Raw genomic sequence first — 18136 nt, 5'->3', positions numbered from 1 at the left:
AACCTGTGAAGTTAAAGTAACTAGTAATCATAGCAATCAGATAAATGTAGTGGAGTAAAAAGTACATGTCCTTATGAAATTTACTGAAAATGGAAATACTTCAGTAATGAATGGAAATACCTAGTACAGTGTGTACCTCACTTATTTTTGTGACGTTACCAAGCAGACAGCGATGCTGTTCAATACTAAATAAACGTTATCAAATCTTTTGGGGGCTACTGGGTAAAAATGTCCTTTAAAGACAGAATTAGTTGAGGCACCTTGACAGTTGAATGGTTAAGTCACATTATTGCAACTTTCACAGTTCGATACCAGCCATGGAGCTGTGTTGCATCTCATAGCCCCTCTCTCTCCCCTTATTTCCTCTGTGCCTATATACTGTCATATAAAATAAAGGCAAAAATGCCTCCAAAAAGTTGATGAAGGCATCAGTAGAAGAGAGAGCAATTTATTCCCAGACTTAAGAGAAGAGGAAAACTTAATCACTCTGGGTGAACTAGTCACAACTGGTAGACATATGCAACCCTAAGGAGTTGTCACAAGTAGACATTTCTTCATCTTAAACCACTTATTTGGAATCTGATAATGAAACTGTTTGAGGTGTCTGACATGAGAAACAGTGGAGAAAAGTTTAGAACAAGACTGAATAAGAACTCAATTAAATTAAGTCCTCAGCACAGCAAATACTGTAGAATTAAAATAAAGAAAAATGAGTGTGAGCAAGCGACCAATAGACAAAATGGAAAATACAGCCTCATCACTTGCACAATGGAAATATGTGTACGTGTGCAGATGAGGATGTGGAAAATAAGAGTAAAGCATGAAGAGACAAAGACAAAGGGTTGAAAAAACATGATAATAAAGAAAATGCATGCAGCAGAGTATGAAAATAAATATGTTGCAAACATGAATGCTGTTTATAACAAGCACAGTCGTTATAAACAGCATTTATTCTAGTTGGGGGAATGTAAGTGACATGAAGAACGTAGTATGCTGTTATCCGGAGGCTCAAAATATCTTCACATTTCTCAGCAAAACAATATAATCATTTTCATAGACAAATACAAAGACGAGTATAAATATTCTTTATGGAACCATGTCCATCACACCACCGTGTGAACTGCTGTAAGCTTATATAACAGATTTGCATGAGTAACTTGCCTCAGTAATTTGCATGATAGCAGAAGAGGAGGGGGATGAACACAGAATTGCCTTTCAGCCTCTGAGCAGGTGTTTGTATTAGTACAATTAGCGATGTCAAAGTGGAGATCTTGTCGTTTATGTTTATGGCGACATTTTACAGCCTGTCTGGCAAAGTCAGACAGGATCAAATTAAGACGGACATATTAAGCAAATTGCCACGGTTCACTCAACAGAGAAACACAACTGAACATATTGTAGGTGCATGTTCCAGGCCCGTCTCATTTTAATACAGGCAGCTTTACAGGTTAACACTGCAATAATGTGTTCACTACACACACACACACACACACACACACACACACACACACACAGAATATCATCATTTAAACACTACATTTTACGACAATTGAAATGATTGTAAAAGGTAATAAGTGTTTCTAACTGCACCATTGTAAAAAATAATATATTACAACATGCCATGTTTGAGGACATAATGGTGTCACCTCTGCAACATCTGATGTTAACAGTGTTTTCAACTCATCAGCAACAGTTGTTGCAAAAAGCAAGTGGAAAACCTCTAAATATGGTGATATACTGAATTACATGTGCTCTAGATTAAAAGATCCTGTTACATTCAGGCCCTCATACACTGGTTGCTCCAGTAGTATGTTATAATATCATGTGTGACTTTATTTGGTAAATACAAACTCCACCACAGATCTGTTTATATTGATGCAGTTCCTCAGACTTGATCATGCTTGATAAAAATAACGGGTGACTTAATGCCTCTTTGGAATTATTGCACTGCTGACAACAATAAAACACACAGCATCACATCTCCATTAACAATATATCTATTATAATCACATTTCATTTTACAGGCAATCCTCTATCTGTCTTTATTCTGCTGCACTGAAGATTTGCTCGAGGAAAAATCCAAAGTGGCTAGTCAGTCCAACCTCTCATCCAGTGTCTGGGTCATGATGTGGGTGGGCACGCCATAGACTTTGAGCAAAAAATAAATTAAATAAAAATATTAAATCCAGAGGTACATCCAGTCTGTAAAAATGGGTAGTTTTGTCTCTAGTATTCATGAGGTTTATCCACAGCTGTCAGTTTGAGGAGGGATCAAGTATTTAGCATCCCTGGTGTTTGAAAAAACGGTCCCTGAATAACTAACACAACATATGAAGGATCTTATCATTAGTCACATGTTCACACATAAATATAATGGCTCAGAAGGTGAAATAGCTAGATAGAGATTGACTAACAGGCTCATGTCAGACCATGTCTACTAAACCTGAAGGTTTTTTGAATGCTGTAGCAATAAAACTATTGGTTGGTTTAAGACGATAAAAAAACTGTGGGGCTCACTCTCCTGAACATAACACTTCAGTTAGTGATTTCAATAGAGGTGATGTAGATGCATTGCATTCTGGTTGACCGAGGCTACTGCTGGTGAAGAAACGGGAACCCCTGCCTCTTCTCTGATGGATTAATCTGTGATATATTCATTTAAAAACGTTTTCTTCAGTTCAGCACCAGTGTAGCTTGGTGGAAAGAAGTGTGAACACACCCAGGATACTTCTGTGCCTTCAACAGAGATGATGACTGGTGGCTGTCAGTTGTTTGTGCAAAAAGATCATATCAGACATTACAGATCACTAATAAGCTGATTTTAGATCTACCGTAGTTAGACTTTGTTAGCCTGGTTTATGTTGTGATCTTGGACAGCCAAAACCATCTTTAATCATCTTTAGCAGCAGTTTGTGTGTATAAGGGACCAATCAGAATGAAAGGCAAGGAAAGATAAATCTGATATCACTGTGTATATTGGAGATATTTCTTATGGCTAGATGTAAATGTCAGATTATAAAATCCCAACGTGTGTCAGTACCAGATAGACTGGAGGCCTCAATTAGGTGTGATGGCTTTGGTCTATTTCCCTGTTGGCCCTCACTGCTCCTGGTCCTCCTCTGGCTCCCTGAGGCCCTGACTGTGCAGAGTCTTCCCTGTCATCTCCATTATGGCCTGAGCCTCTGGATCCATATCCAGGACACTCCTTTTGCCCTGGCCTTCCTCACCCTGAAACACAAAAACAGTCAGACAGTCATACATACAGACATACCGTGGGTTTAATTCTCCTCAGTCTAAAGGAAACAGCTGTATAATGTAAAAAAAGCTGGGATGTAAATGAGGTTCTCTATTTGTAGTACAGTTGGTACAGTTAATTGCATGCCTGATGGGTATGTTTCCCCCTGTCTGAATTCTAAAAATATTGGGTGGCAAGTTTTATTATAATTATAGCCTCACCTAACAGTTGAAGACTGAAGAAGTCTTTGAACTGAGTTCCTCACAGTGTAAATGTGTGGAACAATGTCAAACAGGATGTTCTTGGAAACAGCATGGATATAACCTTGACTTTCTCATAAATTAAGAACTGAACAAGTACTCTGACCTCCTCTGGTTCTGGGGGTTTTCCGACCGCCCACACTTCCATAGAGTCCAAGGTAAAGTCCTCGTTTCCGGAGAGCTGAGGGCTGCCGTAGGTGGTACACTTGGGCCGTGCACGGCTATGGCCACGTCCAAAGTCACTATCCAACCACAGGCCAAAGTATCCGTGCTGACCGCCCATTCCCTGATGATGACCGGAAAACATAAGCACAAAAAGAATAAAGACAAGTATGTCATAGGATTATTGTTATGCATCATCATTACACCAAAACCAAAGTGTAAAGAATGAATTACAGTGTGCTTGTCTGCTTAAACTTAAGTTGCAAATGTTAGCATGTCAGTAAAACTAGCTTACTATCTATATTAGTAACTTATGACAAGGTACATTTTATTAGTTAACTACATTTTAGTTTACTTAAAAAAGAATCCCGGTTCACAATAGTAGGCCCACTGGTGTAGTATTTCTCCACTGTGTGGAAGCTGGTCCTGGATGCTATCAGAGTTTAGCATTAGCAGCTCTGTCCTGCTCTTTACTGGATTTTTGAGGAAGTTTACACTCCCCAGGCAAAATCATTTACCAAACACATCACATAGTCCTCATCCTAAAAGATTTTTATCTTGTAATATTTTAAATGAAACATACTGAAAATATGAACAGTAAAGCTTAACCTCTGTCTTGCTTGTCCAAGTATCAGAAAGTATCAGTCAGCTTTATTGTATTGACCAGGAGTATACAGTGTATGCAGTATGCATAATTTATAATAAAAAATATGCAAATGTTAAATGTGCAAATAAGAGATTGTGATGTGTCACGTTAAAGTAACCATGGAGTTGGGAGGGGGGGCCTTGGTGATGAGGCCAGCTGCAGTCGGGAAGAAATGTATGTAGCTAAACAGGTTTATGTTAGAGTGAAATAACAGTTGATTACATTTTTCTTTATCATACTTACAAAGACTAATGCAAGAACAATGCTGTTTCTTTATTTCCATGTCTTCTCTGTGAATCATCAGCTGGTGAGGATGCTGACTATAGCCTCGGCTTTTTATGACAATATAATGTATGTAGCTATCAAGTGCATATTTAAGACCCTTTTAACAGAGTTCCCATTTTAAAACAAGTCAGCTGGAAATATTAAAAAGTCAGAGACAGAGTCTGAGATGGCATTTTCAACAGTCATAGAGCTAAGGCTAGCTTAATCAGCTGGCTAGCTATGGCTGATAAAATCTGCCAGTGACAGTTGTCTTCACAGCAGGCAAAATAAACAGTTGCTGGCTAGAAATGAGAAAGCCTGCTTTTGTCTATCTTCGTCTGAAATCAATGACCCATTGTATGAAAAATTACTGAGTAACTAAGTAAGTGACTAAGGGGCAGGGCTTAGCGAACAGTCAGACCTCTGCTCAGTTTGAGGTTGGGCAGTGCCATGGTGAAATTATTTAACGTCACCAAACTTCATGAACCTTGGTACAACATTCAAATTCAAGTTCAGTATAGTAATGACAATAATACCAATAGGGCCATCCAATCCCACATGTCAGATTTTCATCAAAAGTTTGTTAAAATTTACATGAATTAATTCATATGCCCCAACATCAGCTTGCACTACATCAAGAGAGATAAGCTAAAAACACAAAACGTATACATTATTATCTAACTTTGTCTGCCATTTGGTGCAGGGCAGGTAATGTACAGTGGGTTTATCAGAGCTTCTTCACCACAAACAGCTTCCTATGCTGCTGAATATTATGCTAATGAGAATGGAGTTGGAAGCTATAAAACTATAAGCTGAAAGAGGCTAAAACGCTCTGTAGAGGTGAGGGGAACTGCAGAGTCTGGTCATGAAAATCGACCACTATAATGTTACATATAGTCATTTGATCAATGGTTGTTAGGGCTACTATTCTACCACTGTGAAAAAGTTTGATTTGATCGATAATAGTGTTTTTCCTATCTGTTGTGGAACACAGACTCTGGCTTCTAACACACAGAGGTTATACAACAGGAAACGTTATGTAATAAATAACACTGTATGATATTCATAATATCAAATGTTGGGGGCAATGGTAAACTGTTCCCTGAATCAGAAACCTTGTACACTGATGCAATGTTATCATGATATATATGAAAAACAATATTCTCATTCAGTGTGCTGCCTAAATTTAAGGGGATTACAAGTTTAAGCTACATCTGATAATTACAGGCCACAAGCAATAGAATAAAAAGTTCTCCTCTGTTAAACTAATGCTATCTCACCAATCCGTTGGGCATGGTCTGCTGATTCTGGTTGAGGTACATGAAGTGTTGGTTATATCCTGTAGCTGTATAAACTCTCAGTCTGGGGAACACAGTGAACAGGAAGCATCTGGAGTCACCTGCACACACACACAAATATACAAATTGTGAAGATCTGAGAGAAAAGTCAAGTGACAGCCAACAGTATTCAAACAAGTAGTATTACTTCCTCATTGTGTCCTCTTATCAGTGCTTTAATATTAGTCTTGAGCTGGGGTCTGGTCCACAGCAACATGATGATAATGTTTCTACCACAGCAAAATAACCACAGCATCATAGATTTAAGAGCCTTAATCTATCAGTGTGGTCTAAGTTATTTTCTACAAATCATCTCTGTTCTGAATTCAGTAGTACAGAAACAACTGTCTCATAAACAGTTCTACTATTGAGAAATTTTAATTCAGCTGTAAGTCTTGATACCTAAGGTACAATTTTGATCTCCTATAAGTAAGTGCCAGTGCCACGCTGCATTAGCATTTGTATGATCTTAAAATATATTTAAGTTCAGTCTTTAGCTTTGTATGACTTTAAATTCACCAAAATGCTGAGTAACAAAAAATGAAAGCTTACATTCATGACCATTTTTTAAAGATTCATGTCTTTAAAAAACATTGTTGGTTTTGGTCTATTTATGGGATTCGTTGACAATGAGAAGTCTGACTGGACTTTCACTTTTGCCTCCAACAACATCTCACCACCTCTGAGTGGGAACCTCTGCACTCTTCTGGTTAGAGTCTCCATGCAGCTGCTGTTGTCTCTCTTCCTGTTGTTCACCAGTCTGTTCCCAGTCCAGCTCATTGCATGAATTACAAGTATAAAGGTGCACTTTTAGTTGCTAGTATGCTATGCTAACTTGCAAGCTACTGTAGCCAAATATCACTTATTATTGAGATAAATAGTTATATCTATTACCTACCAAAGTATTTTAAATGCTGCTAGCTGTGTTTTTCAGTGGCTCAGTTGCTAACCTGAACTAGTGAAGTGTGCAGGCTAAAACCACTGTGCTCTCTGTAGAACTGTTGAAGGCAACTACTAAACTAGAGACAGTTTTCATCAAATAGCAAACTGGATCTAAGGTCTGTAAGTCGTGCAACATGAAAGTGCTGTGGGATCAAACAAAGCTTGTCCCTTCTCTTACCCTGGAACTGAGGTTTGACGTCCCAGCCGTGGGAGGCAAAGCCACCAAAAATATGTCCCTCTGTGTCTTTGATAAGCAGCAAGGTGGGCCCCCGCTTAGTCAGGCCAGTCACCATCCTGGTGAAGCTCTCCCCGTGCAGCCGTGTAGAAAACACAAGTCTCCAGGGGGCGCTGTAACTGTCTGGCAGCTGGAAAGGTTAACAGAGAATTGGTAGTGAATACTGAGTGTGAGTAAATATGACTAGTAGTAAATATAAACTGCTGTTTTCAGTTATTCTGGCAGAATTTATCCTGGGAAAGTAAAGCTATGGTCGTAATGAAGTGAGGTCACCAAACTCCATAAGAATGATAAAGGTGTACATTTTCCTGCAGGTGTTACTAAACTAACAGGGGAATGAGGAAGATGTCAATCACCCATGGTCTGTACACACACACACACACACACACACTGACACCCACACACACACACGTACACACACAGTCCTGAGGAGAGATCTAATCAGCCAGCGTCAGTGAAAACACCTGTGTGAGTGAACTATGGCTGCGTAACAGCTTTAAACAACAGTCATTCTATGACACGGATATATGAATGAATCCATAGTTATATTTTATTGTCATCATTTATCAGACATTGCGATTACTTAGACAAATTAATCAACAACAAACCAAAATGATGGATTAAATATACTCACCAACATCTTACAGCACATTGACTCATGAAAATTTTATGTCTTTAATTGGGAAGCATTTTGTGACACCAGGTTTATAAAGGTTCTATATAAATATAACGATATACAATATGAAAAAAACATGAACAAAACAAAACAAAACAAAATATGGTGACAAAACCAAAACTTTTATTAATCCTAGATTATATTTCTCCTTCTATTCCAAGCTTTAGAATTATGTGGGCAGACACGCATACGTACATTTTATTCTCTATTTTTCTTTGTGTCATTAAGCTCTCCAGGTATTATATTACATGCTGTATACAATACTTCTTTAATCTCATATTCCTACTAAGAATGATCTAGTGTTGTAAAGGTCAGAACAATGAATAACAGTAAAACTCATTTACCATCTAATAATAATGGTGTGAGTGGCACAGATGAAATTGTCAAGTTATGGCAGAAGCATCTATCTTATGACTTGATTAATTACATGCACAGCATAAAGTTTACAACTAATGACCTCACTGAGGGCGTGATAGTGGTGTCTGATGAATTGTATGACATGATAATAAAGCCAGATGACAATGAGTCAGTAGGAACTGACATTAAAATATTGCTGAACATCTCAAATATGATGGAAAAACTTGTCCCTCTTCTTAACGCTTGCTTTACTCTTTTTTTGGGTCATGCCATTCTACCTGACACAATGCTCTTAGTGATGTTTGTTCCCGATAAAAAATATATAAATTAACTTGTGAAAGTTAACTAGTCTGATAACTATGGGCCTTTGTGTCCTGTCCAAGCTGTTGATAGATTTCTGATGGACAGGTCAGAACTGTCTGTCTTTACAAATTATATTAAATTTGGCTTTTTAAAAGCAAGCATGACACAGAAATGTGTCAACTTTACCCAGATTTAATTCTAGCGGTGCAGAGATTAAAAGGTAGTTGATGGTTTGCTATGTGGTGCTTGTGTACCAGTTCTCAGTGGTATCTCGCTGTTGATTCTTAGTAAGCTGCAGCTGGTTTATGGGACCTATAGATGGCATGTCATTCATTCAACTGGTAGATACAAATCACCAATAACATATACCATATATTACTGGCAGTGTGGAACTTATTAACAGTATGTCACTCATATTTCATGCCACTCATATGCACTATATAGTGCTTTAAAAATTCCCACAGTGGCAGGAAAAAAGAAGTGTCCATTTATATTTTTTTTTATTGTGGCTCACTATAGAGTAAAGTACTATGTAGTGAATGAGTAACTCAGTTTGCTGTCACAGATCCCTGCACCACCCCAACTTCCTCCTTCTGTGCTATATTTTAAGATGTGTACTATATGTTAAAACTATGAGTTCATGTTTTAAATGAACTCATAGTTTTATTTATTGAGGTGGGATTAGTTCTCCATTTTCATATGTTTCTAAATCAGATCTACCGAGAAACACTTTTCATAACAAGAATATTAGAGGAGAGGAAAAGCAACCTTGTGTACTATGGTGGCTATTATACCATGCATGATACATGAAGCAGTGTTGTATTTGACCCTTTTTATGTCAGTAGTAGGGTTAGGCAGGATGGACAGGAATGGGCCTGGAGAGCTGAAAGTCTTTTGGTATTAGTTGTATTTTTTTCATCCTGATCTCTTTTCTTTTTTCTTTCCCTTTCTTTCTTCTTGTCGTCTGTTCTTTCTTTCTTTCTAAAATGGCATTTCCATTAACAAAAAGGTTGTAGCAACTGCCTAAATTTCCATATTTTTCTCTTAAAAAAATCTGCCGTATTCTAGAGCTAGAATTCTCACTAAAAGTTTGTTCAGACAAAAATCAAACCATAACACAACATATTTTGGTCAGAACTCACCAACATTTGTACACTAGTTTATCAGTCTATCTATAATTTTGTCATCCTGTTTTTCTATACTGCTATCTTGTTGTGCTATCTCGGTCTATTCTGTACGCACAACATCTATTGCATAACTGTCTGTGATATTGGGCTATATAAATAAAAACTGACTTGATTTGACTTGAAACTGACCTGTGGTGCCAAAAACATGAGGGTGGGAAGGTCCAGCAGACACCTCAGCTCTTTCCAGGGTGTCTCCCGGCAAGGGGGCAGGAGGGTGGGGGCCGGCCGGCCGCTTAGGGAAACATTTAGACCCTCAGCCACCAGCATCTCCAGGTACGATGATACCTGGGACACCCTGAAAATCCAGTCCTCCAGACAGGAAACATCACAGTCTCCCTGGTCTGGGGGGTGAAACAAGAGAGAAGAGAGAGAAGCAGGGTCAGCAGTCACATTTCCTGGGGTTATATAGCCAAAGACCTTCAAATCACCTGTTTACCTGAAGGTTTGAGCTCAGAACACATCTGCTCTGCCAGGAGTTTGACACCCAGAGAGCCATCACCCATTCTCTCTGGCTTCCAGCCCTGCAGGCGCCCTCTGTGGACCAGAATCTGAACCACAGCAGAGATCAGGTCTTGTAGGAACTATGGGGAAAGGCCAGAGTAGGGCATCAGTAGGGGATGATGAAGGTGGCAGGGTTGTGATAAAAGAAAAATACCACTGAAATTGACACTGAAATTCAATCCTCTACTCACCTCTGCTACCTGCTCACATGTGACAACTGTGGACCCTGCTCCATGCTGTGACATGGCCATGACAAGCGGAGCCCGCTCTTCTGCAGTGCCTCGCAGGGTGTCTGCTAGGAAGATGACAAGTTGCTCTCGACCCACTCCAGAAGTAGCAGAGGTGCTGGTTTTCCCCGGGGCTGTGGATGCTGCCAATCCAGAGTCAATACTGCACATGCACTGGTAGACCCTCCTTACCATGGAGTCTGGTGCCAGGCTGCTCATGGAGGACTGGGAGGGACAAAAAGGGGGTAGATGACTACTAAATAATGTAAAACTAAACTGAAATGAGAAACAAATAGAAAAAGTACAACTGGAAATTAAGTCCAAATGTGTCTTGAGAGTTGTATTTTGTGTTTTGTATTAATCTCAGTGGGCATGTGGTGCAAATAATGCAAATAAGTCATTTAATGCAGACTTAATAAGAGCTCTAATGCTGCATTAATGACATTTTAACACTGTAAGACTATAGATTTCTCTGTCAATCCAGGGCACAATAAACTTAGTTTTTACCTTATTACACTAATAATACAGTCATCCTAACATTCACACCTGCAGCATCTCAAGTGTTAGAGTCTTCCCTGCTGGTGTTTTCCCTGGGGCTCCTGAAGGGCCCCCGACACAACCCTGGAGCCTGTCGAAGACCCCCTCAACCACTGGCCGTTCCTCAGGGCGGAAGCGGGCAAGCCGCTTTTGCACCACCACACTCTCTGTGTTTCCCATAGTGCTCTGCAGTCAGACACAAAGGATGGCAGAACACACACATCACGGACATTATGTTTACATACAGTGGAGTACAATTAAAGGAAAAATCCACTAAAAAACAGAATGCATATATTGATTTCAGACAGTATAGTCAGTATCTAAAACATATGCTGCACAGCTGACATATTCCAACCATATTTCAGCCATTTGAATTTAGCAAAATGTCATGTCAGAGCAGCAACTAACGATTATTTTCATTATCGATTAATCTGTTGATTCATTGATTAATGGATTAGTTATTTGATCTATAAAATGTCAGAAAATGATGAAAAATGTCAAACGCTGTTTCCAAAGTCCAATATGACATCTTCAAATGTCTTGTTTTGTCCGCAACCCAAAGATATTCAATTTACTGTCATAGAGGACTGAAGAAACCAGAAAATATTCACATTTGAGAAGCTAGAAACATAGAATTTGTATTTTTTTTCTTGAAGAACGACTTGGAATATTGAATCAATTATTAAAATAGTTGGCAATTAATTTAATAGTTGGTAACTAGTCCAGTAATTGACTAATTGTTGCAGCTCTAAATCATATCTCATCAAAATCCCCCCAGCTGCTGTCGTCCTTATAGGATTGTTGTTCAATATCTAAGGTGCAGCTTCAGCCTTTGTGTCTGAATGATGGTCGGTGCAAGTTGAGCTGTACAATATCACAGAAAATAACTTGTCTGTGATTTAACTTCATATTTTGGGTTTTGGGACTGATGCGGACAAAATAAGACACGTGAATATGTCAATTTGGGCTCAGAGGAAACATAGATATTTGTTTCTATTTGTGAACATTTTATGGACGAAAATAATAACATATGTGCTTTACGTTATAAACACATCGCATAGCTGACTGTGCTTCATACCAAACTCCATATAATTTAAATCTTATGTAAAACTGCTTCCTGAAGCTACTATATAAGACCATTTCAGCAACAGAATTGCAATAAAATAACTTCCCCTTCCCAGGCTTTTACGAGCAAAAATATATTGGTAACAATGCGAAATATTAAGCTGAATAACATTTCTGCATATTGTTGCTGCCCCTCAGTGAAACTGTGGTAGTCTTGGACCCTGGATAACATTAGCTTGATTAACTATTAGCTAACGTTAGCAAAGCTCTGTAGCTACATTACTTCATTTGTACCTGAACGCTTGTATATGAGACGCTTTGGGTGTAATAAATATATGACGTACATGATTTTCACAAAGAGGGTCAACTTAAAAATGATAACCAAACGTGTGTACCGCTAACCTTTTACAGAGTAGCAGCTTTGCTTCCCATCCTGCATCTACTGACAGCAAAATGTAAACTTCCTGGTGCTAATGGACATGACACATATTGTAGCCAATCAAATGAGGGAAGTGTTCCATTACTTCATTGTGATTGGTCTATAATATTGGGAGGCGGGAGAGTTGGCCACCGTTTAATGGGGCTACGTTCAAGAGCACTATCTGGTTCTGTTTAAAAAAAACTATTCTGTCCTGTTCGGATTCTAGCTAAAGTACATAATAGCTTGCAGAGATACATAATTACTGCAGTGACTACACAGTCATGAAAATAAAATGTACATCTGTGCATGGCGTAGCATGCATGAAATAACAGTTATTCCTCAGAAATAGCATTTAGACTGTCTTTGGGTACCAATATCTTACTGAAATACAGATATTTTATAAATTATATTTTTGCTTTTTAAATATTTAATTAACACACATTTAAACAATTGAAAATAAATTGTTTTTTACAAAGTAAAAGGTTGGATACAGTAAAAAAAAAATTAAGAAATAGAATATGATTAAACATTTATTTCTCAAAAAGCACAATACAGTCAGACAAATGCATGACTCAGTATAGTGTGGGAACATATTCATGATTGCTTCTGTACTGACCCTACTACTTTTAGACACCAAGATATTCTTAAAGCTTTCCAGAAAAATAAATAGTAAATCCTAACAGGTTGTGGGTCTGGGTCTGATGACATCTCTGACTTTCCCCACACCTAACATTATCTTTAATATCATGATCAATTTCATATGCAAGGCTTATGGACAGCTTACAAATTTGCTATATAACTATATGTAAGCCTACACAAAAAGCAAGTCATTACAACAGCAGGAGGAGGAAATGGAATTGCTTAAACCTTGCACAGTGATGTCCCTTCTGTCACCAGGAGAGTGTGCACAGGAGTAACCAAAGAACCCTTTGCAGACACAGCAGGCATTTCAAAAACGCCTTTTAAGGGCATGAGATTTACTATGTGAGTGCACTGAACTGGGTGTGTTGCATTGTAATGAAGTCTTGTAGGCCAGTGGATGCACCCACGTCTGCACAGCTGATGCAGCTGAAGTCATCTGCCCACATCAAGTAAACAGACTGGTGTAAACAGGATACCCATAATGAATCAGTGAGCAATCAGCATAAGATGAACCATGAACCTAGAAAATCATCTCTTTTGGAAGGCATTTACTGTAAAAAGACACTCCAAAGTTAGCAACCCATGCCATAATTCTAAATGAATGAATAAATGAATGAATGAAGTTCACCCTGCCCCCTTTGAATTTAGCAGGCATGGTAGCTAGTTTACAAGTTTTTTATCTCCTCCTACACCTACGGTAACTGCTCGTCTAGATCTGTTATATAGTGAGCCAAATGTATAATTTTTATCAGTATGGAATTTGCAGTATTATTGTTTCTATATATCTTGCCCTCTTCCTTTGATAATGTTGATACTATACTGAACTAGGCTGCTTGTTCTTTCTGGCAGTCTCCAATTCCAACTCTCCAGCTCTACAAGCTGAGACAACTGAAGAGTGCAGCAATGAAGAATTTAAATCCTAAGGTTGGTACCACACAGGATATATGGAGATAATAAAAACCCTCTGTGCCAATGCTGCTCAGTTTATCCAGAGTGCAGAGAGTGCAAACATGATGCAGGATGTGATCTCTTGCATAATCATGCACTCATCATTGCACTCTTGTACAAACATTATATTTCCCATTGATTTGATTAAGAATCTATCAACTACTTGAACAAAACTCAGTTGATGTAGATTCTACTCAGATCAAAATAAGGCATTTAAAACCTAAAATCTTGCTCCATTACAACCAGTTAAAACTGAGAAGGTACCACAAATGCATCTGCAAGCAACAGATTAGTGTAGAGTAATAATAAAAGCAAAAGAACTGAACATTATTTCACAGTTCAGCTGCTGTCACTTCTAGTTCCCAGTATACACTCTCCCAAACTGACTGAAACAAGTTCGTACACTTTCTTTATTGACACATTCTGTAGTTAAATTGGTTTATATCAGAATGTAGGAGTGACACTACATACTAAATTCCTATGAAATGACTTAAAGGACAGGTTCACAATTTTTCAAGTCCTTCTTAAAACAATAGTCAGGAGTCCAAATGAATATTGAAACAGGTTTTTCTTGCTGTTATCATTCTTCCTGTTTATACTGGCTATTAAAACATCCCCCTTCATAATGCACTTACAATATAAGTGATGGGGAACAAAATCCACAGTCCTCCTTCTGTGCAAAAATTTATTTAAAAGTTTATCTGAAGCTAATATGAAGCTTCAGTGTCCAAATGAGTCAAATCATGTAGATATCTTTCAATGTTACAGTCTTTTTAGTGCCAAAGTCCTTCATTGGTGTTTCAAGCAGGTACAGACAAAACCAGGCAATACACATGGTTCACTGACATATGACTGCATATGTGCACATGTTCCAATATGAAGAGAGACTTGGCTTGATTACTATCTCTGGCAGCCACCACATTCACTCCACTATACTGATTCAACTGTGAACAAGTTAGGACTTGAGAGAAGTGAGTCTTCTGCTAGTTCTTCTTTTCTCTTCCCTTTGCCCACCACCCCGCCTCTGAGTTGCATCCCTATATGGTAACAGTCTCACTGCTGAGTGACTGCACAGGAAATCCATCATATGAATACCAAGTTAAAAAAAAGGAGAAAAAAAAAAACCATACACCACACTCTTTGATAGACTGAAATTGTCACTTGACTTCAAAGTGTTCTTGCATATCCATTTCAAGAGAAGCTATAGTCCGCTTGCTTGCCACGTGTAATTGTAGTTGCTTGTACTCTGTGTTTTATCTGTATTTTCAGTCAAGAGGCAAAGATTGCGCACAAGATCCCCTGATATTTTTATTCATTTTTAAAAAGAGTTTCTACTGCACTCTATGCCTTGTTTGACAATATTTAGAGTAGACAGACAGTGAAGATTGCACCTCAAAACACAATGATGTGCAGCAAAACAGTAATCTTAACCCAATGCATGTTTTGCAAGGTTTTTGAAGTAAATGGCATATGAGGTCATATCATATGGGGAACTGTGTGTCTCCTAGTTCCTAGAACTCAACTTCTGGCAACTCATGCACATTATTCTCCTTTTCCTGAGTGCTTTGCATGTGTGCACTGAAGGATTTGAATGAGGCGGACACTGTTCTGAGCCTGAGACAATTTTTGGTTTCTTACAAAAAAACCCCAACTCTGACTACTTCCTCTGCGCGCGTACATGCACCACTATGTACCACCTCAGGCTGCAAATGAGCTTTATCTTTAAAACTCTGCAATGAAAACTTTTGTTCATTGTCATGTGATTTCTCGGTACATGACAATCAGATTAAATATGTTTTCTCTCAAGGTACAAGTTTCTTCATGTGTACTTGCTTCATGTGACAGAAAATTGTGGGAGAATTGTTAGAAGAGCGTTTGAATGCAACTTCACCTTTTATGGAATCAGCCTTGTGAAACTGAGACCATTTCCAATAGTGCGAGGCAAGCGGACACGCTAAAACATGCAACCAACACACACATACACACATATGTACACACGCACAGTTATAAAGAATCATATCTCTTCTGTCAGCTGCAGTGAAAGACAACTTCCTCATTCTGATCTCTGTGACTGCAGCTGATTCATCTGTTGAGAGAATCTAGGACGTCATCACATCTTTCGTGTGGGTGTTAGGACTTCTTGCTGGTTTGACTGCAAAAGTGCAACCTTGTTAAAAAAAAAAAAAGGCATGCTATGGAAAGCAACCCAGAAACTTAGATGTTTAGTATCTCATGAAGATAATTTGTCTGAATGTTTTTAAAGCCATTTAAAATGTTGTGGCACACATATTTTCACACAATAAAAAAGGGAAAATGGCATCAAATTAAAGGTCTCAAAAAACACATTGATGCACCACAAGGCGTCAATCACAGGTGTAACTAATAACATCAACGACTGCATTCCACTCATATATGTGCCAGTTTCAGGGCCCAAGCCATCATTCATGTTCATCATGTAATATCTACTGTTCCTTATGAAGATACTGCCACATTGCACTTCCATCCTGTGAATAATCGCTGTAACTCCTTTTCACTTCAGTTGAAACCCACAAAGCTAACTCTTTCAAGCATGCTTTTCCTGTGAGAATTCGGTGTAAACTAATCGTGGGTCTGAGTTCACCCTGGTTCAACTTTGCCCTGCAAATTCGCAAGGTGGACAAACACAAACACTGATGCATCAGAAATGGAGAAGACATTATTCTGGAAATGTTTCATCCCCTTGTTTTGTGCAATATCATACCAGACTACAAACTGCAGTGTCACCCCCATACACTGCTTGATATGTTTTTATTAATGTAACTAAGAGTTTTAACTTAAGTATAGTTTTGAGGTAATTTAGTTGAGTATTTCCATTTTATGTTACTTTATAACCCTACTCCAAGATTTTATATACAAATCATGATGAGCCTATAAAATATGTTACAGTGTTATAAATTAAACCACACATCAGTATGTAAATCAGTAATGAGTCCCAACATGACCAGCTACAATGTTAAAGTGCTATTTACACATTAATGCATCAGTTGATGCATTAATTAGTTATTACTAATATGTAATAGTATAACACTTACACAGGCCATGCTGCCTAATGAGTACAATTACTTACATGTTGTTACTATTTTCTTAATAATTCTGTATTTTGACTGAAGTAAAATTATGAATGCCTGACTGATGCTTTTGACTAGATTCCAACTCTTCATTCAATCCTGTTTATTACCTTCATCAGAACTGTAATATCACATATTGTGGGGTGTGAGTGCAGTGGTGGAAGAAGTAATGAGATCTTTGAAAGTGTCAATACAACAATGAATATATAAAATATTGATCTGAAAAGTAGCTAGTAACTATAGCTGTGACATAAATGTTGCGGAATAAAAAGAACAATATTTCCCTCTGAAATGTAGTGGAGTAGCATAAAATACAAAATAACATATAAGTACCTCAAAAGTTAACTTAAGAACTTGACCTAGTGTGTGGGGCAATTTTGGTGGTTGGAAGGCAAATGTGACTGTTCCTTAACTGAAAATATCAGCTGTGAGGAAAGGCCTGCTGCACTGATTTGGAGAAGTTTGATAAAATCATTTAATATCAGGTATTTGTTAATGGTGAAACTCTAGTACACAGGATGCTCACTTGCTTTGACATGTTCCTGTTTCCTGTCATTTGTCATGTAGTTGCTGCACATACTGAGCTGCTGTTGCTTGAGACAAAAAGTTGAGGAAATCAAGTGAAGTTTAGTGTGTGTGTGTGTGTGTGTATGGTCCAGGTATTACTCACATTGTGGGTATGTAAATCTGTTTACACAGTCATGTTGTGGGGACTCGGCTCCCTTATGGGGACAAAAAGCAAGTCCCCGTAATATAAAATCATCAATTTTAGGATGAAGACTTGGATTCAAATTAAGGTAAGTTTAGGGTTATGTTAAGGTTAGCGTTAGGCATGTGGTAGTTATGGTGATGGTTAGGATAAGTCTCCAGGAAATTAATGTAAGTCAATGTAATGTCCTCTGAAGTGATGGAAACACGACTGTGTGTGTGTGTGTGTGTGTGTGTGTGTGTGTGTGCGTGTGTGTCTGTGTGTGTGTACAGTAACAACATGAATCAAACACATGTAGCCATAGCTTACAGATCAGTGCCTGATTGCACAGATAGCTGACCCATGGCTTGATTTAAAATGATATTACAAGAAGTG

The 18136-nt window shown here is 38.2% G+C and overlaps 2 protein-coding genes across 3 annotated transcripts in view; both read right to left on the bottom strand.

The window, feature by feature from the left end:
- The window catches only part of plcg2 (phospholipase C, gamma 2), a 43856-nt gene extending 40737 nt beyond the window's left edge, over positions 1-3119 (bottom strand). The window contains exon 1 of the mRNA XM_044356598.1: positions 3041-3119. The gene's annotated coding sequence lies outside the window, so the exon portion shown is untranslated. The remainder of the gene's footprint in view (positions 1-3040) is intronic.
- Positions 433-12402, bottom strand: meak7 (MTOR associated protein, eak-7 homolog). Of its 2 annotated transcripts, none has more exons than XM_044356600.1 (9): positions 12337-12402; positions 10879-11055; positions 10297-10557; positions 10041-10185; positions 9734-9945; positions 7025-7211; positions 5848-5966; positions 3602-3781; positions 433-3228 (listed from the first exon to the last, which is right to left on the bottom strand). In XM_044356600.1, exons 2-9 carry the CDS (start codon positions 11047-11049, stop codon positions 3100-3102), a joined length of 1404 nt encoding a protein of 467 aa, XP_044212535.1. In that variant the 5' UTR covers positions 11050-11055; positions 12337-12402; the 3' UTR covers positions 433-3099. The 2 variants fall into 2 exon arrangements, with proteins under 2 accessions (XP_044212535.1, XP_044212534.1); XM_044356599.1 differs by lacking the exon at positions 12337-12402 and adding an exon at positions 12229-12312.
- Positions 12403-18136: the final 5734 nt, after the last annotated feature.

The sequence above is a fragment of the Thunnus albacares genome, chromosome 7 (assembly GCF_914725855.1).
Source record: "Thunnus albacares chromosome 7, fThuAlb1.1, whole genome shotgun sequence".
Classification (NCBI taxonomy): Eukaryota; Metazoa; Chordata; class Actinopteri; order Scombriformes; family Scombridae; genus Thunnus; species Thunnus albacares.
The sequence above is the reverse complement of the archived record's forward strand: the minus strand, read 5'-3'. Positions and strand labels throughout refer to the sequence as shown.